The sequence below is a fragment of the Budorcas taxicolor genome, chromosome 20 (assembly GCF_023091745.1).
Source record: "Budorcas taxicolor isolate Tak-1 chromosome 20, Takin1.1, whole genome shotgun sequence".
Classification (NCBI taxonomy): Eukaryota; Metazoa; Chordata; class Mammalia; order Artiodactyla; family Bovidae; genus Budorcas; species Budorcas taxicolor.
The window spans coordinates 49,962,852-49,985,377 of NC_068929.1; the positions used below are offsets into that span (position 1 = coordinate 49,962,852).

General features: G+C 35.5%; 1 protein-coding gene across 1 annotated transcript in view; it reads left to right on the forward strand.

Annotated features, from left to right (window-relative positions):
• The window catches only part of CDH9 (cadherin 9), an 85,181-nt gene that overhangs the window by 32,775 nt on the left and 29,880 nt on the right, over window positions 1-22,526 (forward strand). Inside the window, exon 2 of the mRNA XM_052659005.1 lies at window positions 16,416-16,710. Within this exon, the coding sequence (XP_052514965.1) occupies window positions 16,416-16,710 (295 nt within the window). The remainder of the gene's footprint in view (window positions 1-16,415; window positions 16,711-22,526) is intronic.

The window sequence follows — 22,526 nt, forward strand, 5'->3', positions numbered from 1 at the left end:
AGGGTGGTGTCATCTACATATCTGAGGTTATTGAGATTTCTCCCAGCAATCTTGATTCCAGCTTGTGTTTCTTCCAGTCCAGCGTTTCTCATGATGTACTCTGCATATAAGTTAAATAAGCAGGGTGACAATATACAGCCTTGACGTACTCCTTTTCCTATTTGGAACCAGTCTGTTGTTTCATGTCCAGTTCTAACTGTTGCTTCCTGACCTGCATACAGATTTCTCAAGAGGCAGGTCAGGTGGTCTGGTATTCCCATCTCTTGAAGAATTTTCCACAGTTGATTGTGATCCACACAGTCAAAGGCTTTGGCATAGTCAATAAAGCAGAAATAAATGTTTTTCTGGAACTCTCTTGCTTTTTCCATGATCCAGCGGATGTTGACAATTTGATCTCTGGTTTCTCTGCCTTTTCTAAAACCAGCTTGAACATCAGGGAGTTCACGGTTCATGTATTGCTGAAGTCTGGCTTGGATAATTTTGAGCATTACTTTACTAGCATGTGAGAGGAGTGCAATTGTGCAGTAGTTTGAACATTCTTTTGCATTGGCTTTCTTTGGAATTACCATCTTGTTAAGAATTTTCTGCAGTTTGTTGTAAACACAGAGCCGAAGGCTTTAGCATATTCAATGAAGCAGAAATTGATGTTTTTCTGGAATCCTCTTGGTTCACCTATGATCCAGTGGATGTTGGCAATTTTATCTCTGGTTCATCTGCCTTTTTTGCAGTCAGCTTGAATGTCTGGAGATTCTCAGTTCATGTACTGTTGAAGCCAAGCTTCTCTTCAAGAAAATTAGAGTTATCAAGGGGAAATTTCATGCAAAGATGGCACAATAAAGGACAGAAATGGTATGAACTTAACAGAAGCAGAAGATATTGAGAAGACTTGGCAAGAATACAAAGAAGAACTATACGAAAAAGATCTACATGACCCAGATAATCACAATGATGTGATCACTTACCTAGAGTCAGACATCTTGGAATGTGAAGTCAAGTGGGCCTTAGGAAGCATCACAATGAACAAAGCTAATGAGGGTAATGGGATTCCAGTTGAGCTATTTCAAATCCTAAAAGATGATACTGTGAAAGTACTACGCTCAGTATACCAGCAAATTTGGAAAACTCAGCAGTGGTGACAGGACTGGAAAAGGTCAGTTTTCATTCCAATTCCAAAGAAAGGCAATGCCAATGAATGTTCAAACTGCTGCACAATTGCACTCACCTCACGAGCTAGCAAAGTAATGCTCAAAATTCTCCAAGTCAGGCTTTAAAAGTACATGAACAATGTACTTCCAGATGTTTAAGCTGGATTTAGAAAAGGCAGAGGAACCAGAGATCAAATTGTCAATATCTGTTGGATTATCAAAAAAGCATGAAAGTTCCAGAAAAACATCTACTTCTGCTTTATTGACTATGCCAAAGCCTTTGACTGTGTGGATCACAATCAACTGTGGAAAATTCTGAAAGAGCTGGGAATACCAGACCACCTGACCTGCCTCTTGAGAAATCTGAAGGCGGGTCAGGAAGCAACAGTTAGAATTGGACATGGAACAACAAACTGGTTCCAAATTGGGAAAGGAGTATGTTAAGGCTGTATATTGTCACCCTGCTTATTGAACTTATATGCAAAGTACATCATGAGAAATGCTGACCTGAATAAAACGCAAGCTGGAATCAAGGTTCCTGGGAGGAATATCAATAATTTCAGATATGCAGATGGCACCACCCTTATGGCAGAAAGTGAAGAAGAACTAAAGAGCCTCTTGATGAAAGTGAAAGAGGAGAGTGAAAGTTGGTTTAAAACTCAACATTCAGAAAACTAAGATCGTGGCATCTGGTCCCATCACTTCATGGGAAATAGATGGGGAAACAGTGCAAACAGTGGCAGACTTTACTTTTTGGGCTCCAAAATCACTGCAGATGGTGACTGCAGCCATGAAATTTAAAGACACTTGCTCCTTGGAAGAAAAGCTGTGACCAACCTAGATAGCATATTAAAAAGCAGAGACATTACTTTGCCAACAAAGTCAAAATCTGTCTGGTCAAAGCTATGGTTTTTCCAGTAGTCGTGTATGGATGTGAGAGTTCGAGTATAAAGAAACCTGAGTGCTAAAGAATTGATGACTTTGAACTATGGTGTTGGAGAACCTTGAGAGTCTCTTGGACGGCAAGGAGATCCAACCAGTCAATCCTAAAGGAAAACAGTTCTGACTAATCATTGGAAGGTCTGATGCTGAAGCTGAAACTGCAATACTCTGGCCACCTAATGCAAAGAACTTACTCATTTGAAAAGATCCTGATGCCTGAAAATATTGAAGGCAAGAGAAGAAGGGGATATCAAAGGATGAGATGGTTACATGGCATAACCAACTCAAAGGGCATGATTTTGTGTAAACTCTGGGAGTTGGTGATGGACAGGGAAGACTGGTGTGTTGCAGTTCATGGGGTCACAAAGAGACATGACAGATCGACTGAACTGACTGAACTGAACTGAACCCTAGCGTGGAATGTTTTGAGCATTACCTTGCCAGCATGTGAAATGAGTGCAATTATGTAGTAGTTTGAATATCTTTAGCATCCCTCTTCTTTGGGATTGAAATGAAAATGATCTTTTCTGGTCCTATGGACACTGCTGAGTTTTTCACATTTGTTGGCATATTGAGCACAGCACTTTAACAGCATCAACTTTTAAAATTTGTAACAGCTCAACTGAAATCCCATCATGTCTAGTAGCTTTGTTTGTAGTGTTGCTTCCTAAGGCCCACTTAACTTTGCAGTCTAAGATGTCTGGCTTTAGGCGAGTAATCATACCATTGTGGTTGTCTGGGTCATTAAGAACTTTTTTGTATATTTCTTTTATGTCTTTAATCTCAAATTAATTATTATGGATGATTTGATATGTAGATGGAGTTTCTTATTTTTTTTTAAATACTGATAACCAAGTTGCTATAGCAGGATGTATTGAAAATATTTTCACAATGAAATTGCATTGACACATTTTTCTAAACTCAAATGACTATATCTGTGAGTTTACTTCCAATAATAGTTCTTATTAGTCTTTCTAATGCCTCCATGGTTTCATTATCACAGTTATGTAGGAAATCTTGCAATATAGTAACATAAGTTATCTTTGCTTTTGTTTACAAAACTGTCTAGGCTGCCTTACGGTTTTTGCATTCTCATACTTATTTTAAATTTAGTTGTCAATTTGTTATTAAAAATACTTATTGGAATTTTGATACGGATAGTATCGACTCTGTATATGATATTTACAACTCTTTTTGGCCCCAGAGACTGTAGCCTGCCAGGCTCCTCTGTCCATGGAATTTTCCAGACAAGAATACTATAGCAGGATGCCATTTCCTACTCCAGGGGAAATTCCCAAATGAGAGACTGAACCCTAGTCTCTCATGTCTCCTGCATTCTTTACCACTAGCACCACCTTGCAACCTCACATTATACAGAGAAGGGGAGGAAACATATAATACAGATTATATGTAAACAGGCTGTGGGATGTTGGATAATTCCAGCTCATCACAGTAGTACATAGCAAAATGTGATGAATACCCCACGTGCATTTGAAAAATGTGTATTACGCACATATTAGATTTCATTCTAGGAAAATATTATTGGTATTGATTTGGTAAATAGCACTGTCCAAATGTTTTATGTCTTTGCTAGTATTTGTTTTTCTGTTCTTTAAGCACTAAAATTAGTATTTTAAAATATCCAAGTATAGTTCAGTCTCAGTCATGACCAATTTTTTTGCAACTCTATGAAGTGCAGCACGCCAGGCCTCCCTGTCCATCACCAGCTCCCAGAGCTGCCTCAAACTCATGTCCATTGCAGTCCAAGAAACTCTCAAGAGTCTTCTTCAACACCACAGTTCAAAAGCATCAATTCTTCGACACTCAGCCTTCTTTATGGTTCAGCCCGCACATCTGTATATAACTACTGGAAAAACCATAGCTTTGACGAGACAGATCTTTGTTAGTAATGTCTCTGCTTTTTAATATGCTGTCTAGGTTGTCTAGGTTTTCTTCCAAGGAGAAAGCATCTTTTAATTTCATGGCTCCAAGTATATATATATCAGAATAAACTGTATATAGATGCAGCTAGTTTCATAGTGGGAGAAGGCAATGGCACCCCACTCCAGTACTCTTGCCTGGAAAATCCCATGGACGGAGGAGCCTGAAAGGCTGCAGTCCATGGGGTCACTGAGGGTTGTACACGACTGAGCGACTTCACTTTCACTTTTCACTTTGATGCATTGGAGAAGGAAATGGCAACCCACTCCAGTGTTCTTGCCTGGAGAATCCCAGGGACGGGGTAGCCTGGTGGGCTGCCGTCTACGGGGTGGCACAGCATCAGACTCGACTGAAATGACTTAGCAGCAGCAGCAGTTTCATAGTGCATGCATGCCTGCTCAGTCACTCAGTCATGTCCAACTCTTTGCAACCCTATTAGCTGTAGCCTGCCAGACTCCTCTGTCTATAGAGTTCTCCAGGCAAGAATACTAGAGTATGTTGCCATTTCTTTCTTCAGGGGATCTTGGAACTAAACGAGCATCGCTGGTGCCTTCTGCATCGGCAAGAGGATTCTTTACCACTGAGCCATACGGGAAGCCCCCTTATTTCATAGTACTGTACAATGCAGGTTCATAATAATATTCACATAAGTAATACACAAGAAACACAAAGATAAATAAAACATTTTTTAATCCTACAATATAGTACTTTGAAATGCACAGTAGTGCAGTACAATAGCTGGCAAACAGGAGTGACTTTGAATGAACAGGCAAGAAGAGTTACTGACGGGAAGAGGGAAAGCAGTTAAGAGATTGTAGAGCTGAAGGATCATCAGCAATAGGAGATGGAGGACAAGCTACAATTTCACTCATGCTTGACATGGATAGAATCAATGGTTCTCATCTTGGAAAGTTCACAACTTGAGGGTTCATATGTAGGGGACTTCCTGTAATATTTTTAGAATATGTTTTCAATTTACAGGAAAGATACGAAGATACTGCAGTTAGTTCTCAAATACCTTACACCCAGTTTCTCTTTTATTAACCTCTTACACTCCTACAGCATCAGTTCAGTTCAGTTCAGTCACTCAGTCATGTCTGACTCTTTGTGACCCCATGAATCGCAGCACACCAGGCCTCCCTGTCCATCACCAACTCCCGGAGTTCACTCAGATTCACGTTCATCAAGTCAGTGATGCCATCCAGCCATCTCATTCTCTGTCCTACCCTTCTCTTCCGGCCCCCAATCTCTCCCAGCATCAAAGTCTTTTCCAATGAGTCAACTCTTCACATGAGGTGGCCAAAGTACTGGAGCTTCAGCTTTAGCATCATTCCTTCCAAAGAAATCCCAGGGCTGATTTCCTTCAGAATAGACTGGTTGGATCTCCTTGCAGTCCAAGGGACTCTCAAGAGTCTTCTCCAACACCACAGTTCAAAAGCATCAATTCTTTGGTGCTCAGCTTTCTTCACAGTCCAATTCTCACATCCATACATGACCACAGGAAAAACCATAGCCTTGACTAGACAGACCTTTGTTGGCAAAGTAATGTCTCTGCTTTTGAATATGCTATCTAGGTTGGTCATAACTTTCCTTCCAAGGAGTAAGTGTCTTTTAATTTCATGACTGCAATCACCATCTGCAGTGATTTTGGAGCCCCCCAAAATAAAGTCTGACACTGTTTCCCCATCTATTTCCCATGAAGTGATGGGACGACATGCCATGATCTTCGTTTTCTGAATGTTGAGCTTTAAGCCAACTTTTTCACTCTCCTCTTTCACTTTCATCAAGAGGCTTTTTAGTTCCTCTTCACTTTCTGCCATAAGGGTGGTGTCATCTGCATATCTGAGGTTATTGAGATTTCTCCCGGCAACTTGAGTCCAGCTTGTGCTTCTTTCAGCTCAGCATTTCTCATGATGTACTCTGCATATAAGTTAAATAAGCAGGGTGACAATATATAGCCTTGACATACTCCTTTTCCTATTTGGAACCAGTCTGTTGTTCCTACAATTAATGAACCAATATTGACAAATTATTATTGACTAAAGTCTACATTTTATTTGGAGCCCTGAACAATTGATGCTTTTGAACTGTGGTGTTGGAGAAGACTCTTGAGAGTCCCTTGGACTGCAAGGAGATCCAACCAGTCCATTCTGAAGGATATCAACCCTCGGATTTCTTTGGAAGGAATGATGCTAAAGCTGAAACTCCAGTACTTTGGCCACCTCATATGAAGAATTGACTCACTGGAAAAGACTCTGATGCTGGGAGGGATTGAGGGCAGGAGAAAAAGGGGACAACAGAGGATGAGATGGCTGGATGGCATCACCGACTCAATGGACATGAGTTTGAGTGAATTCCGGAAGTTGGTGATGGTCAGGGAGGCCTAGCGTGCTGGGATTCATGGGGTTGCAGAGTCCGACATGACTGAGCGACTGAACTGAACTGAACTTTTTACCTAGTCTATTTTATCTTTTCCACACTGCATTTAGTCCTCATATTCCTTAGGCTTGTGTATGTCATGTGATTGTTTCTCAGACTCTCTTCATTTTTTATTACCTCCAAAGATTTGAGGAGTCCATGTTATGTCTTTAGTAATATGTTCCTCTAATAGGATTTATTTGATGTTCTTTTTAAAGATTATACTAGGACTATGTTTTGGGGAAAAAGACCACAGGGGTAAAGTGGGGTAAAGTGCCATTTCATCACATCATGTCAAGGGTATTACTTTCAAAATGATGCATTACTGTCAGTGTTAACTTAGTTGACTTAGTGTTTGTACAGTGTCTCCTCTGTAAAGATACTCTATGTTTTCCCTGTCCTTAGTGTGTTCTTGGGAGAAAGCCACTATGTTCAATCAACATTTAAAGGGTGGAACTCATGCTTCACCTCCTTGAAGGACTTAAGAACACAGTCTGAATGGAACTTGTTTGTATGTAGGGAACTTTCTGTATTAATGAGAGTATAGCATTAAGTCAACCTACCTATTCTTTCTGCCTAAATTGTTATTTGCTGTTTTAATTATATGTGGACAGCATAATGACTCAATGGGATCATTTATTCTAAAATATCATAATTTTGATTATATATAGAAGAAATAAAACCTGATCATTCCCATAATAAAATTCAACTGTGATTTCAATTTGTCTACTACTTCTTTAAGTTTTATGAAATGCACTTCATATATTTCGAACTTTCCTGGTAGCTCAGCTGGTAAAGAAACCTCCTGCAACATGGGGGACCTGGTTTCAATCTCTGGGTTGGGAAGATCCCCTGGAGAAGGGAAAGGCTACCCACTCCAAAATTCTAGCCTGGACAATTCCATGAACTGTATAGTCCGTGGGGTCACAAAGGGTCACATATGACTAAGAGACTTTCACCTTCGTGTAGTTTTAAAATTTCTTTTAGTTCCATTCACAATAGTTATTGTTACATCTTTTTAAGATAATTCCTTTTTATCATTATAAAATGTTCCTGTTTATCATCTCTTAAAGTTTATTTTGTTTGGTATTAATATAGCCCCACATATACCCCTACAATTATTATTTCCTATGTTTTTATTTCTTTACTTTGAATGTATTTGTACTGTTAAATTGAAATCATGGCTGTTGGAATGTACGAATAGTTAAGTATTTTTTAGTGGATTCTCATAGTCTCTTTATTACTTGAGGTTTTAGCCTGTTAATATGTACTGATCTATTTGTATTATATTTGTTCCACTTGTTCTTTTTTTTTTTTCACTTGTTCTTTTTTTAACTCCTTCTTTGTTTCCTGCCTTTGTTTATGAAACAGTGTTCCTGTCTCTCTTTCCCCTTTTTTCTCCCCTATAGTTTAAATTTCACTCTGATATTTTCAGCTTATCTTCTTATATTATTTAGTGGTTGTGCTAAGGATTATAGAACAATTACAAAGATAAAGATAAGTATCCATCCTTAATTTATATCCAAATAGAATATGATGCCATTATTACAAAACATTATAACTTTGTAAAAGTGCAATTCCAGTTACTTTTACACACTAGGCGATTATTTCTATAGAATTTACTTTTACTGTGTTGTATAAACCTCATAATACATTGTTATTGTCCTAGATTTAAACAAACAATTATTTTTAAGGAATATGTCTAAAGTCTTATATTTACCAAATATTTTTCCCTTTCCAAGGCTCCTCATTTCTTATGTCAAGGATTTAACCTAGTATTATTCTATGCAGCCTAACGATATGATATCCCCTTAGTATTTTTTGAAATGAAAGTCCTATTATAGTGAATTCTCTCAGCATTTTTCTCTGAAATGTTATTATTTCTTCATTTTGGAAGGTTATTTTACTCAACAATTTTGCATTTCACTAATTCTAATTCCCTGAGCATATGTTTATTTTTTGGATGCTTTAAAGATCTCTTTGTTTACAATAGAATCAAATTAAAAGTGATAAAAATAATAAGAAAACATTTGCAAATTAATAGTACACTTCTCAATAACTAAAGAGGAAATCATAAAAATTAAGAAACATCAATTTATTTTCTTTTTTTCTTTTTACTTTATTTTACTTTACAATTCTGTATTGGTTTTGCCATACATTGACATGAATCCACCACAGGTGTTTTCATTGATTAATCTTGGTGTGCCCCCATTTACATTTTTTGTAATCATTTTCATTGAAACTCACTGAAATTGGATATATGGCCCAATGCCCATCACTAATTTGGAGAATTTAAAAGTTATTCTCTGCCATACTTTTTCCTCTCTTTTTAACTACATGAATATTAATTGGTTCTCTAAGTACATATACTTTTGTTAGTTCACATATCTGCATTGTTTCTTTCCATTGAGATGGAGATACAAACAGACGCACATATATATGTGTATGTATATACAACATTTTTCTCCTGAATTTGTTGTTGCTCATCTCCTCAGTCGTGTCCGACTCTTTGCCACACCTTTATTCATAGAATACATTCCCTTCTCCGGAGGCATGGGTTTTCTCAAGTCTTAATGCCCAAGATACTCACTTAAGATGCATAATTCTGGCTGTGTCAAAACTCCTATCTCTTTCCACTCTTTGCAGTGGCTGACACTACCTGTTAAAATCTCATGTCCCCAGAAGTGTCTTTTTCTGGGCCTGCCTCCCTGTATATGTACAGATTAAGATTCTACTAGAAATTTTAGCAGGAATCTTACAAAATTACCTTGGTTAGGCCCTTCTGTGGTTCTCTGGTCCTCTCCTCTTTATACCCTCTCCAGGAAATTCATGCCACAATAGCAGCCCTGGATTCTGATCTCTGTTTTCTCTGCAGTATCGCTAATTTCTGTACACAGGCTACACATCCCTACAATAAAGTTTTTCCCAAACAAATGCTAGAGTGAATTTATATCTTAATCTGATGCTTCCCCTCTGCTCTTCAGTTCTTATAATCAGAAACTTCATATATTTTGTCCAGATTTTTACTTGGTTACTATGAGAGTGTAAGTCCAACTAATGTATTTTAGCTTAAGCTAGAAATCTTTATGGTGTAAATATATTGCATATCAGTGACTTTCTATTTAGATTTTATTTACCATAGAACTGGATATTAACATAAAATCATGAAGCCAATACCTAATATAAATAAATTTAAAGATAAAAAGTTGTTTTATCCAAAAGAAATATGCAAAAAGACACTGTTAAGACTGACACACAATGTATTATTTTTGAAGATGTATTTTAACATTATTAAAATATCAGAGATATATTGTAATTGTTATCAATGATTATTTTTAGCAACTCTCAGGAAGAGCTCTTTGGCTTTCCTCACTAAAGTCTGAGCAGAATGTTAGGAAATTCCAAATATAATTTTAAGAATGTATAAGGATTATTTATAAGAGTTGATCAATATGGCCTACTTTTGCATTTAGAAGCACTTTCAACAAAAATTAAGGGAGCAAACAATTAATAGACTTTTATTTTTAATTTTTAAAGGAAGGGTGATTAGAAATTAATTTGCTTTGATTTTTTTTTTTTAATTATTATTATTATTTTTTTTTAATTTTAAAATCTTTAATTCTTGCTTCAAAATGTTGTATTATTCTGAGTTCTTGAGAGAAACAGAAAACATATAACATATTATATAGGTTATATATGTGTGTGTATATACATATACAGACACACAAGTACACACACTGCTTGAAGTTCTGTCCACTGGGAATATTTCTTTTTAACACTGTCCTATAAGGATGTCTCAGAAAATGATTGTAGTGTTACAGTCCAGCTTTCAGTGATTCCTGAAAATCATGAAGAAAACTTTTTAAACCAGACCCAAGACTTTTCTTCTTCTGTCACCTGAAGAAGGAACTTTTCATGAGGCTATAAATACAGGCTGGGTAGAGAAGTCAGTGTAGCAGGAGTGGGGACCATGGGCATTTGGGTCACTTCTTTCTGTCCCTTAACTTGAGTTTTGGGGGCATGTCCAGGCCTGATCACATATGAACCAGTTCTATTTGAGGATAGAATGCTGTCATGCCCACTCAACTTTATGGCTCGATAGGTCAGATAATACACAGTTTGTGAAGAGCATCTCAGATTGCAACCATGCAGTGACCACACTTGGTACTCCGTGGGTTAAGAAATTAGTTTGTAAGCCTCCATAGTAAGCCAAGAGGTTTTTCTCAAAAGGAAACTAGTTATCCACAGAGGATGGCAGGGCCTTGTTCCAAAATTGGGAGGGTCTGTAATGCAATTCACCTATCACAGGCTCCAACCAAAATCTCTACCTGCCACTGCTACTTTAAGAACTTCTGGATCGATAGGGTTATATGGCCAAAGTGATGGAGTAGCTTGCACACCAGCCCAGACCTAATATAGTCAAAGCCAGCAGTTTTTCAGGTGACTTGGTAAATGGATTTGGAGAGAACACCCAACTGAGGAATATGTTGCCTCCAAAATCTGAAGAGGCCCACTAACCCATCGTGCTATTTTTTTTTGGTTGTAGGATGAGCCAGAAGTGACAATGTGTTATTTACCACAAGATGGGTTTGGGGACACATGGGGCGCAGTATGAGATGAACTGCAGGCAAAACTCATTGGTCACCCGAGTTTCATACTCCTTTATTTGGGTTGGCAGATCACACTGATACTTTACTTCTCCTGGAGTTGATATCAGTTCAATGTCTAATAATACCAAAATGATCAGTTATTCCCTTTTCCCCAGTGTACAGTTCTCCTTAAAAAAAAAAAAAAGCATAGGTTTTTTTGGGGAAGACTTGGAGAAAGAATAAGAAATGTTTGGTTTATACTGGGGTCCTTCCTCAAGAAGACTTGAGATCCTTTTTATTCAAGGGACTCTGGGTCTATAAGTTGGCTCAAGCCCGGGAACTGATTGATTCTGTTTTTATAATTCATGTTGGTGCTTTGCTATCTTGACCTTGAATTTTTTGGCTTTTATAGGTTAAGTATGAATTTAGTAGCAATCCTATCCACTTTTAGGAACACTGTAATCAGTTAACACTGTAATCAGTGCCATAAATCTATGTGAGTCAAACTATTCTGCCGTTTGACTCAGCTGACCACTATGATAACCCTGCCACCAATCTTTTGCCAGGTGAGTGCGCTTAACCTCTGTCACTCTGGGATCCAGTTACTCCCACTGCACTTAGGTTTCCCAGTTCAGTGATAGCAGGTCCATTGTATCACAGAAAACAGTGATAACAAATCTCTTCAAGGATGACTGGGCTCCCTCATAGGTTTGTATCACACAATAGTGATGAGAGATATGTTTTTTGTACCCTTTCAGTGTGGGTGAGTAGATGTTAAATAACAAAGCTACTCTAACATTCCAATCTCCCTTAAGACTATTTTCCTCCCTTTATTTTCCTCAGGAAAACCCAGACAAACACAGATTTTATTTACATAAAATATAATTTATATATACATAATATATACATATTATAAATATGCATAACATTAATTCTTTCTCTGGAAATAGTATACATATATGCAATGTATATATCATTATAGACAAACATGTATTTGTGTTATATTAGCATATAAACATACATATGTAAAAATTGGCTCCCATGATTATGGAGCCTGAAAAGTCCTAAGATTTGCAGTTTGCAAACTGGAGACTTAGAATGTTGATGTACTGGTTTAAGTCCAAATCCAAATACTTGAAAACCAGAATCAATGGTGTAACTTCCAATCTGAATAGAAGACCACGGACAGAAAGAGTAATTGTGGCTTATTCAGACTTAGATGAGGACACCACTTAGGAAAGGACAATCTATTTTAGTCAGTTTACAGACTGAGTTGTTAATGTCTTCCAGAAGTATCCTCATAGATACATTCAGAATTATGTTAAACCAAATATTTAAATTGATTTATAAAATTAATTCTCAGTTTAAAATGTTAACCTATTTTGCATGTGCATGTTTAATTTTTTCAAATTTTTGAAAGTAAAAAATATTGTAGCAGAGCAAAACTAATACTGTTGGAAAAAAATAGCATTTGGGATATTTATCCATAATTTATTTTGCTTTCAGTGTATTTATTCAAGTCTAGAAGAGGCAAGATAGGTATGATGAGGAAGTGAAGACTACTTGGTTTGTTGATGTCTGGAGAAAATAATTACATTTGGTACTCATTTCTTAAGGCATTTTATGTTGGCTTTGCTTTATAATAGATAAACAATATTTTTAAGATTTTTATTTTGTCATGATCCTAAAAGTGCTAATTTTGAAGTTGATTTTTGTCATTCATATTTAAGCTATGGTAGAATAAATTTTACTATTGATTTATATCAATTCTAAATATATAATTAAAATTAATAATGTACATGAAGAAAAATTTAATTTAGTGGCTTTTGTTTCTGTTGCACTTCACCAAAGAATAACTTTTGAAAACTTTTATTTTTAAAATGAAATTGTGAATTAAAGCCATTAAAATGTGTTTGATTTTGTGTAAAATAATTCTTTTAAAGTGGAATTTTCAATTAACAGAACAAGGAATATTATGAAATATTGGAACAGGGTTTAGAACAAGTAGGAATAGAATAATAAAATTATTTCAATGATGTATTACATCATTGAATGTAACGATTTCAATATATGAATGACTAAAATAATATTATGTTTTATTACAAAGATTTATTTTGTAACTAAAATTTAATATTTTAAGATAAAATATTTATTCTGAAAGTTTTGTATTTCTATGAATATTTTAATTTCCCTTTGGTTATTACCCTTAGTCCAAACAGCATGGTATAATACAGAATTTTCCTTGAAAATTTAAAAATAATGGTACATATACACAATGGAGTATTACTCAGCCATTAACAAAAAAATACATTTGAATCAGTTCTAATGAGGTGGATGAAACTGGAACCTATTATACAGAGTGAAGTAAGCCAGAAAGAAAAACACCAATATAGTATACTAACACATATATACGGAATTTAGAAAGATGGTAACAACAACCCTGTATGCGAGACAGCAAAAGAGACACAGATATATAGAACAGTCATTTGGACTCTGGGAGAGGGCAAGGGTGGGATGATTTGGGAGAATGTCATTGAAACATGTATAATATCATATATGAAATGAATCACCAGTCCAGGTATGATGCATGATACTGGATGTTTGGGGCTGGTGCACTGGGACGACCCAGAGGGATGGTACAGAGAGGGAGGAGGGAGGAGGATTCAGGACGGGGAACACGTGTATACCTGTGGCAGATACATGTTGATATATGGCAAAACCAATACAATATTGTAAAGTAATTAACCTCCAATTAAAATAAATAAATTTACATTTTAAAAAATAGCAAAAATAAAAATTGAATATAGTATCGTTCAGAAAAAAAAAGTTTCTATCCTACGTAAATGTTTTTCTAGACTTCAAAATATTTTGAATGAGTAGAAAATCTTTGAAGAGTAAATTGTTTCCATAAACGATTGACTCTAAATGTAGATTAATATATAATTCAGTGTGATAGATACAGGTTCATTTTCCCACACATTTAATTTTTTTATGTAAATTTATTTATTTTAATTGGAGGTTAATTACTTTACAATATTGTATTGGTTTTGCCATACATCAACATGTATCCACCACTGGTATACATATGTTTGCCATCCTGAAACCCCCTCCCTCCTCCCTCCCCATACCATCCCTCTGGGTCATCCCAGTGCACAAGCCCCAAACATCCAGTATCATGCATTGAACCTGGGCTGGTGACTCGTTTCATGTATGATATTACACATGTTTCAGTGCCATTCTCCTGGAGGAAGGCATGGCAACCCACTCTAGTTTCTTGCCTTGGAGAATCCCCATGGACAGAATGATGGGCTACAATCCATGGGGTTCCAAAAAGTTGGACTCGACCGAACGATTAAGCACAAGTGTCTTAACTGTCTAGACTAGACTCTTCAGAACAGAGAGTTAAGGAAAGTATCCCTAAGAATAAAAATTTTAAATGAAATTTGATAAAGTTAATTAGGGTAAAATGCAGAGAAGAGGAAGGGTGTTAAAGGGTGAGAGAAACATCTGCAAGCATCAGGTATAAAAGCTGGAACAAGCCTTCTGAGAAATGAAGAAAACAAAACAAGGCAAAACAAAGCAATTGATATGTATAGAATGTATAGCAAAGTGGATTAAGGTGACAGAAGCACATCTGCAGATGAGAACAAGATTATGATTAATGCATAAATAAGGCTATAGAGTCCAAGCAAATAGAAAAACAATAAAAGTAAAGATTATTAAAAAAAGAATATTATCCCCTCTTAATAGAAGTGCCTTAGACTAAACACACACATACACACACAAAATTTGCCTACTATGACAGAAATGTGCATTAGACTAAGCCTGATTTCTAAGATTTTAGATTCATATTTATGTACTGTACCTGGTTGGAGATTTTTTTTTTTTTTTTTTTGCTAAAAAGTAGTATGACTACATTTGTGTTGTAGAAAAATCAACTTCTTTAGTACAGAAAATTGTTTGGAGTAGAACGAGAGGGAAGTAGTCATCAATCCGAAGACTGCTGCATTGGTCTAGATAAGATCAGTGCAGGGTGGTAGCCATAGAGATGGAGACAGATGAATAGGCAGGGAGATATTTCAGAGAAGAAAAGTCTGCATTTATTTATTTTAATGTTGAGCTTAAAAGTAAAGAAAGAGTAAAGTATGAATCCCAAGTCTGTAATTTTTGCTATCATAAAAAATAGATTCAAGTGCTCAAATAGTTCAAAGATGGAATAAGATACCAAAGATAGGTGGAATCAGAATGTACTGGGAATTGCAAAGTAAATGACGGAGGACAATAGAGCAGCGGATAGGCTGGAAATTACTCAAGGTACAGAATAGTGTTAGGTTTGAAAAACCATTGTTTCCCTTGTGGCTCAGATGGTAAAGAATCCACCTGTAATGCAGGGGACCTGGATCTGATCACTGGGTCCAGAAGACCCTCTGGAGAAGGGAATGGCTACCCTCTCCAGTATCCTTGCCTGGAGAATTCCATGGACAGAAGAGCCTGACAGGCTTTGGGGTCACAGTCCCTGGGCTCTCAGAGTCAGACCCAACTGAAAGACTAACACTTTCACTTTTGCAAAACCATTAGGAATTTTTCCAACTGCAAGCTTCTGTAAATATTGATACATGATTCATGTGTCTGTTTTAAATACTTGATAAAAAAAATCTGTACTAAGAAGTTTACTTTTAAGATGGGAAAGAATAGAATGAAGACACATAAGATTATTTAAATGGCCAATGGAAAAACTCTGTGAGTTTTATACCGCTTGAAATTTCTAATGTCCATAAAATTTGTCAATTTCCAAAAAAAAAATGAGAACATTCTGGTAGAAAGAGTACTCTTCTAAAGTCATATAGAGAAAAATCTGTGAGATTAAGATTAATATTCTATCTCTGGTCAGTCTCTGATACACAGAGCCTGTGTATCTGGAAGCAATATTATACTGAGAGAAGTTAAATCATCTAAAATTATGGCATATAGCCTAAACTTATCATAATAAGGTTTGAAATTCCTCACATTATCTCTTTGAGTTCAGTGATTTTAAGTGTAATCAAGAGTATATTAATATTTTATACTTAAGATCTAGACTAATAGATTCTTCTCTTGTTAATGTGCCAGACATTTAAATCTTGGTAGTATTCTATTCAAAAATATTGTATGAGCACTGTGTTTTGAAAAAATATTTTACTTCATTTCAAATTAATATATATGTGTTTTTGAGAATGATAAAATTAAAATGTTTAGTCTCTCCACAATGAAAATTAAGATAAACACCTCAATCATTGTTCTGGTGATGTTAATGTGGAGATAAATTGATATTTGCCAAAATTATTTTTTCTGTAATAACAATGCATATATTTATAGACTCTTCCTTTCTACCTCCCTGAAGCTTCACACTGACCAAGATAAAGGAGATGGAAATTTAAAATACATATTAACAGGAGATGGGGCTGGCAGTCTGTTCGTCATAGATGAAAACACAGGAGATATTCATGCGGCAAAGAAACTAGACAGAGAAGAAAAGTCCCTTTACGTTCTTCGTGCCAAGGCTATAGACAGAAAGACCGGGAGGCAGGTGGAGCCTGAATCTGAATTTATAATTAAAATTCATGATATCAATGACAATGAACCAAAATTCACAAAAGACTTGTACACTGCCAGTGTTCCTGAAATGTCTGGAGTCGGTAGGTATATGTTAATTCATGTAAATTAAGTTTTTAATTTTATTTTTTGCTAAGGTAGTTATTATGGACATACAGCAATGAGATGTGATCTCTTTCAAGATAAGAGCTGTAACAAACTACTAATTAGTGTTAGCTAACTCACTTCTAATTATTTTCAGTTGTGTTTCTTAACATTTCCTGCTATTTTGTAACTGATATTTCAGATGATTACTGAGAACAATTATTCCACTGAATTTCAACCAAATCTTTACCTCTACTCAATTGCCATTCAAATGGCACTCAGATTAAATGTATTTTTGCCTGAAATGAAAAGAATAGTGTCAGCAGTTTTAGAAAGTTTTGCTTGCATTATTTTGCATAATAACAACAAATGCTTGCATTTGACAAATTTCTTTTGATAGTCTCATTTGATCATTGAAACAACTTCATGTGATAGGCATGAAAAATAGGATTTCAAATCCCCATTCTGTTCATTAGGAACCCTGGATTCAGAAAGATTAAGTAACTGAATTAAGATCAAATAACCTGGCAGCATATAAACAATATTCTAATTCTTTTTCATGTTATTTTAGCTATATTCCACATGGCCTTATTAGTCCTAAAAACTGAAACTAATCATTTCATTCTGTAAGGCTGCCCATAATTTTAAATGCCTGTTGTTATTATGCAATATTTTTATCTGTAAAGGTCACTACTTTTAGCTATATTTATATGTAAGGTTAGATTTGTTAATGAGATAGTAAAAGCTGACTCAAATCATATTTCTAATAAAAATACTGAAAAACATGCTATTGATTTTCAAACTTTGATATTTAATTGAATATTATTTCAAAATCAAGTATATAATTTTGACATTGTTGTAATTAATACCTAGGTCAGTCTTAAATAAAAGAAGGAAAACAAACTGATGTACACCTTTGCTGAGTGATTGATGTTAACTATTTTTTAATTACGTGTGTCATCTAGCCAGAATAACCAAAAGTTTGTAAAGAAGTTTTTATTTTTTCTAAACTGAGATGAAATCTCACCTGAGGAGGGAAAAAAATCTACTTTTTCAGGTATAAATTCCAATAATATGAAAAGCACTAATCAAATTAGAAAGGAGTCCTGTGAAATCATAAAGCCTAGGATGAAATATGAGTGATTGTATTTTCTTTTAAGATTTTTAAATATCTGTTAGCTTGGTTAGGTTACATGGAAAGTACTGCGTTGGTCCATAAAAGTCGACCAGTGGGCTAATGTAGATATACAGCATGTCTCTTTGTAGGCTTATATTTGAGGTAAGTGAAGTGAAGTCGCTCAGTCACGTCCGACTCTTGCGACCCCGTAGACTGTAGCCTATCAGGCTCCTCTTTCCGTGGGATATTCCAGGCAAGAGTGCTGGAGTGGATTGCCATTTTCTTCTCCAGGGGATCTTCCCGACCCAGGAATCGAACCCCAGTCTTCCGCATTGCAGCCAGACGCTTTACCGTCTGAGCCACCAGGGAAGACACATCTAAAATGATGTTTTCCATTTCAGCTTCCTATTGATGCACATTCTACAGTTCGGTTTTTTGATTAATACCCTTCAACAACTGTAAAACTTGTTTTCTTTTTTTCTTGTATGTATGTTGTCAGATGTTTTGACACATAATAATACAAAAAGTGAAACTTAGTTTCTCAGTTGTGTCTGACTCTTTGCAACCCCATGGACTGCAGCCTGTCAGACTCCTCTCTCCACGGAATTCTCTAGGCAATAATACTGGAGTGGGTTGCCATTCCCTTCTCCAGGGAATCTCCCCACCAAGGGGTCAAACTTGGGTCTCCTGCATTGCAGACAAATTCTGTACTGTTTGAGCCACAAGGGGAGCCCCAATAGCACAAAACTTTCATGTCTTTTCTCCAGAAAGATTATATAAACCTATAGGATATGCAATTATGCAAAATCATGCAAGCAAAGCTGTCTAAAACTGCTGACACTATTCCTTTCATTTCAAGCAAAAATACATTGAATCTGAGTGCCATTTCAATGGCAGTATATTCCCTAGTGGCTCAGCCAGTGAAGAATCTGTCTGCAATGCAGGAGACTCAGATTTGATCCCTAGGTCAAGAACATCTGGAGACGGGCCTGGCAACCCACTCCCGTATTCTTGTTTAGAGAATTCCATGGTTGGAGGAGTCTGGCTGGCTCTAGTCCATGAGGTTGCAAAGAGTTGGACATGACTGAGCAACAAACACTTTCACTTTCACAGAAGTAAAAAGTGTAATTAATATGATAGAGGTATTTGAATGTAATAAATTTGGATAATTGACTTAAAACCAAAAGACTTTTTAAATTTCCAAACTATTATTTCATCTTTAAAAACAGAAAATTTACTTATCAGAAACTCTTTATATTTAAACTCAACTTGTATTTTCTCCTATATTAATTTAGGTTATTTAATGGGATATTACCTTCTACTCAATATGTTTTTATAATCTGTCTACCAAATTCAAATTCAAAACTATCTTTGAATTTGATGAAATTTATTAGAATTAGATGAAATACTAATTCATCAGTAGTAGATGAAATACTAATATCATCTACATTCTATTAATATTTATCAGGTGTGTGATAAGATCAGAACTAGACTAAGTGCTTCTCTGTTTTATTTTTCACAAAACTTTCACTTGTTCAAACCTATATTAAAATATAGAATATATAAGTTTATACATAGGAGAAGGCTTGCAGATTATCTTGTCCAAAAAGCCCTTCATGTAAAGCAATCTGTATGTCATTTATATAAGCTTTAAATTATGGGCAGTACAATTTCTAATTACTGTAAACCTCAAATACGAGAATTTGGGTCGTTGCCAATAATATTACCTGCATGTCTACAATTACAACAAAACTGAGAGAAGTGTATAGGTGGTGGCTGTATGACTCCAGTTTCAGATTATGGTACTGATAAACAAAGATTCAAGAACTACAGGTGAATTTTGATCCCATTTATATAGAGAGAAGTAGCGTTAGTCATTCAGTCGGGTCAGATTCTTTGTGATTCCATGGACTGTAGCCCGTCAATCTCCTTTGCCTATGTAATTCTCCAGACAAGAATACTGGAATGGGTTGCCATGCACTTCTCCAGGGGATGTTCCCAACCCAGGGATGGAACCCAGGTTTCCTGCATTAGGCAGATTCTTTACCATTTGAGCTAACCAGGGAACCCTGCCCCTTTATAGAGGATAGTTATTATTCTTTATTACTAATATTGACATCATTGCACTAATTGATTCTTCCTTGCCCCACTCATAGACTTTGTGTGTGTATCTATTTTTAAACAGAAATATGCATATTATAAATATCATATATATATATGTGGAAGATACCTACTTGGTTTAATTACCACTCAATAAATAAGTAAAAATGAGTCTGAAAGAATTAAACTGACTTGCTCAAAAAAATACAGAGACAAATTGTTACTATACTATCTTTAAAAAGGAAAAAAAGTTAATAAAATGAAGAGATAGCTGGATAATTTTAATACCTTACTATTTTTCTCTACTATAAAATAGTTGATTATTATGCAAAATATACTTTGGGAAACTTCTAATTTTATTAGATTGACTCTTTGAAAGTAGAATTTTTTTCTTATTTTAATTCAAATTTCTCAAAAAATTAAATCTAAATAAGGAAAGGGGAAACTGCATTTTACAATAAGAATTTAGATATATTTATCTATATATGTATATATATATATTTCTTGTATATATGTATATATTTTTTTGTTATTTTCTTTGGTAATTCTTCTACCTGATTTAAAGGAAAATAAAGATTAACTCATTATAGGTTTATAGATGTGCTTTTCTCTACTTTTACCTATACAAATTATCATTTACAGAGAAATATAAAGGGTGATATTCAGAAGCTTTGTAAGGTTATGTGTAGTCCATATGTTAACAGCTAAAGCCTAAATATAATCACATAAGAAAGAATGTCTTCTCTCTAAATGAAGCAATTCATAATTATTTAATTATAAACTTATTATTAAATGTAAGCTTATTTTCACTATATTAGTGATTTTAATTTAAACCCAATAATTGAAAATCTGCTATTAACTTTTATGGTAACTTAAACCTAATAAGGCGATGGCACCCCACTCCAGTACTCCTGCCTGGAAAATTCCATGCATGGGGGAGCCTGGTTGGCTGCAGTCCATGGGGTCGCTAAGAATCGGACACGACTGAGCGACTTCACTTTCACTTTTCACGCACTGGAGAAGGACATGGCAACCCATTCCAGTGTTCTTGCCTGGAGAATCCCAGGGACAGGGGAGCCTGGTGGGCTGCTGTCTATGGGGTCGCACAGACTCGGACACGACTGAAGCGACTTAGCAGCAAACCCAAGATAATAAAGCATATAAATTCTTTATTCTCAATTTATTTTCCTTTCCAATTTTGTAGCCCAATGTTCTCCTTTAGAGTGCTCCCTTCTATGGGATTATTGGCTATTTCTTAATACATTTGTCTTTTCTTTTTCTCTCTCAACAAATCCTCTGCATGCTTTTTCCCTCTGCCTCTTTTTTCTGTCAAAATCATAAGCCATATTTCACTTTTGTTCTCAGAATCATGTGCCTCAATATAAAATGAATCTGGTAGCAAAAGAAATCTTATGAAATCAGTGAATTAACAATTTGAAATTAGCATCTTGGTTATGTTTAATTATTCATATTTCAAATAATCCTCAAGCATGAAAACAATTACTAATCTAACATATCTGCACAAAACTTTTTGTTAATAGCTGAATTCAAATGATTCCAATTAACTCCAAATGATTTCAATTAACTCTTGAAATCTGAAACACGTTAGCATCTTCTGATCAGAATGCTAATCTGGGTAATATATGAGGCCATATAGTGAAGGAAAATAGGATACACTTTGATTTAGATATTTGTAGCAGATTCCTATATTTTGTTTTTCATTTTTTGTGACCATTATACTTTGGTTAAAGATTATCTATCAGCTTTCTATATTTGCATGCATTCATCTCCATCAAGGTAAATTCCTACTGTGTAAATTTGGAGGCTTCTCATTGACTGGGTATTTCCCCCAACTGGTCCCTCAAAAACTTATCCAGTTTACCTCCCACACCATTGCCCCCAGCAAAGAATGTATCTGTAGCTTTTCACAGATCACACAATTAACTCATCAATGAATGCTTCATGTCCTAATCTAGGGCTCTATCTTATCTATCTACACTGCCTGTAGATTCAATAATGTGTTCAATTATACGACCAGACAGGCCATTTATTTATTTTAAATTTTATTTTTTTACTTTACAATACTGTATTGGTTTTGCCATACATTGACATGAATCCACCACAGGTGTATATGAGTACAGTGTTTAGACTGAAGCTTCTTCAGACTGGCTAACTCAAATCCCATCCTATCACCATGTGATCATGAGCAACCTCAATATGCCCCAAGGTCTACATCCCATGTTTATCATGAGGATAAAATGATAATATAAATGAAGCACTGAGAACTCTGCCTAGTCTACGTTAAGCATTGTAAATGTTAGATCTTGTTATGACTTTGTACTAGGAACTCTGTTGGGCTTTAGAGATAAAATATTGAACAAAAGCAGACAAAAGCCCTTGCCTTGGGATATTTTACATCACACAGGACAAAACCTACAAGTAACAAGTGACATGAATTTGTCATTCAGGTTTCATTACATTTTACTTAATATTTGTTTAATAAAAAAGTAAATATTTATTTTAAATCATTTGAGAATAAATGAAACATATAGCTGCAAAAATCTAGAGGGCTATAAAAATCAATGTAGTCCCTTTTAG